Source organism: Nematolebias whitei, chromosome 14 (assembly GCF_014905685.2).
Source record: "Nematolebias whitei isolate Nwh7 chromosome 14, NemWhi1, whole genome shotgun sequence".
Taxonomy (NCBI): Eukaryota; Metazoa; Chordata; class Actinopteri; order Cyprinodontiformes; family Rivulidae; genus Nematolebias; species Nematolebias whitei.
The window spans coordinates 36594225-36598068 of record NC_056511.1 but is presented as its reverse complement, the minus strand read 5'-3'; the positions used below and the strand labels follow the sequence as shown (position 1 = coordinate 36598068).

Genomic DNA, 3844 nt, shown 5'->3' with positions numbered 1-3844 from the left:
TATATATATATATATATATTCAGATATATATATTCACACAATGAACAAATTTCCATCTAGTAAAGCCAAACCATTGCAGAATTGATGCCTTGTCTCCACCTAGTGGTCATATCAAGCTACTACATGTTGATTTTATTTCAATCCCACCTTGATGTTTTGTGTAGTGTTTTATTTTAAACTTCCACTCATCCATTATCTTTACCCACTTCTTCCTTTTTGGGTTGCGGGGTTCACAGATGCCCATGTCCAGCCATCACTGTGCGAGAGGCAGGGGACACCCTGGACAGGTCTCCATTCCATCACATGGACACAGAGACAAACAAGACAAACGACCATTCACTCTCACTCACACCTAGAGACAATTTAGAGTTACCAGTCAGCCTAACATACATGTTTTTGGTCTGTGGGAGGAAACTGGAGTGCCCGGAGAAAACCCACACATGCACGGAGAAAACATGCAAACTCCACACAGAACCACCACCCCCCACCCCCCATCCCCCAGCTGGGATTTGATACCAGACAACCTGCTCACTGAGAGGCAGCAGCTCTACCAACTGATCCACCATGCCGCTCTATTTTAAACTTTAAAAGTAAATCGATCCCAGAGCTTTACTGAATTATATCCATCCATCCATTATCTTTTACCACTTCTTCCATTTTGGGTCACGGGGGTCGCCAGTGCCCATGTCCAGCAATCACTGTGCGAGGGGCGGGGTACACCCTGGACAGGTCACACGTCCATCACATAGACAGTGAATTATATACTTAAACATTTTGTTTTGGGAGAGTGGTGGTGCAGAGGTTAGAGAAGGTGGGCCTGTGAGCAGAAGATTACTGGTTCAACTCCCGGTACCGACAACATCAAAATGTGGGTGGGAAAGGTGAAACACACCCACCTGCCTCCACCCTCATTTGCCCCACTCTGAGCCCTTGAGCAAGACCCTTAACCCCCACCATCTGCTCCCCAGATGTCCTAGATAGCAGCTCTCTGCTCCACACAGAGGGCTGTGGTAGCTCAGTGATCTGTATTTGGGTCAGGAAGAACACCTGGTGTAAAATAATCACCAAGTGTTCGTACGACAGTTCGCTGTGGTGATTCCTGAAGAAGGGAGCAGCTGAAAGAAGAAAAATATATAAATTAAACATTTATTTTTAAGGAGAATCAAATTTATTTATTTATTTCTTCCTTCGGCTGCTCCCTTCTTCAGGGGTCGCCACAGCGAAGTAAGTCGCACAAAAACTTGGCAGTTATTTTTTACGCTGGATGTCCTTCCTGACACGACCACAGACACCGAGCTACCACAGCCCTCTGTGTGGAGCAGAGAGCTGCCATCTAGGACACCTGGAGGAGCAGATGGTGGGGGTTAAGGGCCTTGCTCAAGGGTCCAGAGTGGGACGAATGAGGGTGGGGGCAGGTGTGGGTGCTTCACCTACCCCACCCACATTTTTGATGTTGTTGGTACCGGGGCTTGAACCAGCGATCTTCCGATCATAGGCCCACCTTCTCTAACCTCTGCGCCACCACTTTAAGGAGAATCAGATATTGTTTTAAAATCTAAAACAATCCTCCGTGTGTGTTTTAGATGTTGTTACAGCAGCCTATCCACAACGACTTCAGCCAAGCCCAGCAGCAGCAGCAGCCTCAGCAGCAGGGCCCAGGAAGGCCGGCCCAGCAGAACCAGTCGGGGGTCATCAGGCAGCTCTCAGGACAACCCAAAGCATCGGCCTGCGGCGCTCACAGCTCATCCCCCCAGTCTGTCCTGAGAGAAAACAGCTCCCCATCAACGCAGGTATGAGGCCGTGCGAGAGAAAAATGTCAACACAAAAGTCAGTTTCTTCTTCTAAAAATTAATCATGTTAAAATTTTCGTGTTTGTTTCAAAGTAAAACTGGATTTATTTGTGCATTTTTCTGGTTTTCGTCAGGTTATTAGTCGGAGCAGGCAGTCGGTGAGTTTGCCCGTGCAGACAAACACGAGCCTGACGACGCCCTTCTACAGCAACCCCATGATGTTCTCCCAGACCAACACCAGGCCTCAGCAGAACCCAAACCAAAGACAAAGCAACAACCAGTTCAGTCAGGACGGATCGTTACGGTGAGAGCCCTGAAGAACACGCTGCAGCTAAACCCCGTTAGCCTCAGTGTAACTCAGTCTGTTGCCTGCAGAATGCTCCTGAACCAGCAGATGCAGACACTGGTTCCTACGAGCAGCGTCACCTCCCAGCCCTCCCAGTGCAACATGGGAATCTCCCAAACTCTGTACGCAGACGACACACACACACAGTCTGTCTCTTGCACTTTCTTCCACTGTCCCTGAGCTTTTTGTTGCCCCGGCATCTCAGATACAGCCTGGAGCAGCCGATCATCGCCCCGTCCTTCACCATGCAACAGGTCAACTGCAACGCCGTTCTGGTGCCCTCCCCCGTCTTCACGTCCCCCATAATGATCCCGCACAACACCTTCATCTCACACCAGTCCCAGTCAGCCTACCACACTCAGCCTCAGGCCTCGCAGCACTCTGTGCAGCCACAGCAGTTCTTTCAGGTACCGCGCACACAGCGCCACTTTTTAACTTCTCCACATATCAGTTTGGATCTTTATGCTCCGTTTTGTTCCCACAGATGACTCAAGGACTCGTCCACGGTGGATCGACTCCAGCTTTATTCCACACCACTAATGTCCCGCAGCAAAACACGGTGGGATACATTCAGCAGCAGCCACAAGCGCAGCAGCAGCAGCAGCCGCAGCAGCAAAGACAGTACCAACATTCCCAAAACCAGACAGGCAGTGTTTCAGAGTTCCAGAACATGCTGACTCGGTAGCACTGAGGACTTGTGGGAGCGCTGAGACCTGCCTCTGCGGCGACGTGGCACTCGGAAACCAGACTTGATGGTGAGTTCAGAGGGAGCCGGCCTCACACGGGCTGAACTGACCCGACGTCCCCCACAGGATCTGAAGAGCTCGAAGAGCTCGAGAAGCTCGTTCTGCGTCAAGGGTCTCCTCGCACTCACTGAGCCCGCCAGAACACGAGGACGATCCAAGCTCTTAAAAAGATGCTTTCACTTGTCCACTTGAAGTGGTTTTTTTTTTGTAAGATTCTTTATTTTAATTGTCTGTTTGCACTTTGCTGACGTCCCCTACCTAAAAGTAAATATTTATTTTTATCCCAGGTTTTAATTTTCTGTCGAAGACGTGAAGGTGAAATTCATTAAAGGCAGGATTTTATTTTCTCCTCCAAAGAAAATGGTTCCCTAACAGTAATTAAAGCATGTTGATGTGGAGCTTCTACAGAGACTCTTTACTGTGAGATCAAGAGTTCAGGATATAAAACACGTTTTGTGGAAGGTCTGGAAGATTTTTAAAGCCTCAATCTGGGACTGAAGGAGTGGGGTACCCGTCCCCAAAACCTGGATCAGAACGGGCTCTGAAGTTTTATCTGTTGCTTCTGATGAGCTGTGATCAAAACAGCTTTGTGAGAGGAGGACGAGGGGTAGATTTGTGCCTTCAACCGTGATGCGTTCATGGTCCGGCTCGATGGTTTCGTCTGATTACGGCTTTAAAAATCCAGCTCAGGTCCATTTGAAAGAGAAAGGTATATTTTCACAAGAGTCTTATTTTCTGCATCGTGTAGATTTGTATCAGCCGTAATGCAAATATATAAATATATACATTTATTATGCCCCGCGACCCGAAAAGGAAGAATCAGGTAAAAGATAATGGATGGATGGATATATTATGTTTTTGTATACGTTCAGTACTTTCTGATAAGTGTCTGTAGTAATACTCACACCCTTAAGAGTTACTCAGCTGGGTGCTTCAATCTTATATTTATTTATGACGTACTT

General features: G+C 47.9%; 1 protein-coding gene across 1 annotated transcript in view; it reads left to right on the top strand.

Moving 5' to 3' along the window:
- Positions 1-2821, top strand: part of npas2 (neuronal PAS domain protein 2) — a 35625-nt gene extending 32804 nt beyond the window's left edge. Inside the window, exons 18-22 of the mRNA XM_037687505.1 lie at positions 1584-1790; positions 1925-2094; positions 2166-2258; positions 2342-2543; positions 2621-2821. Of these exons, the coding sequence (XP_037543433.1) occupies positions 1584-1790; positions 1925-2094; positions 2166-2258; positions 2342-2543; positions 2621-2821 (873 nt within the window). The remainder of the gene's footprint in view (positions 1-1583; positions 1791-1924; positions 2095-2165; positions 2259-2341; positions 2544-2620) is intronic.
- The last annotated feature ends 1023 nt before the right edge of the window (positions 2822-3844 follow it).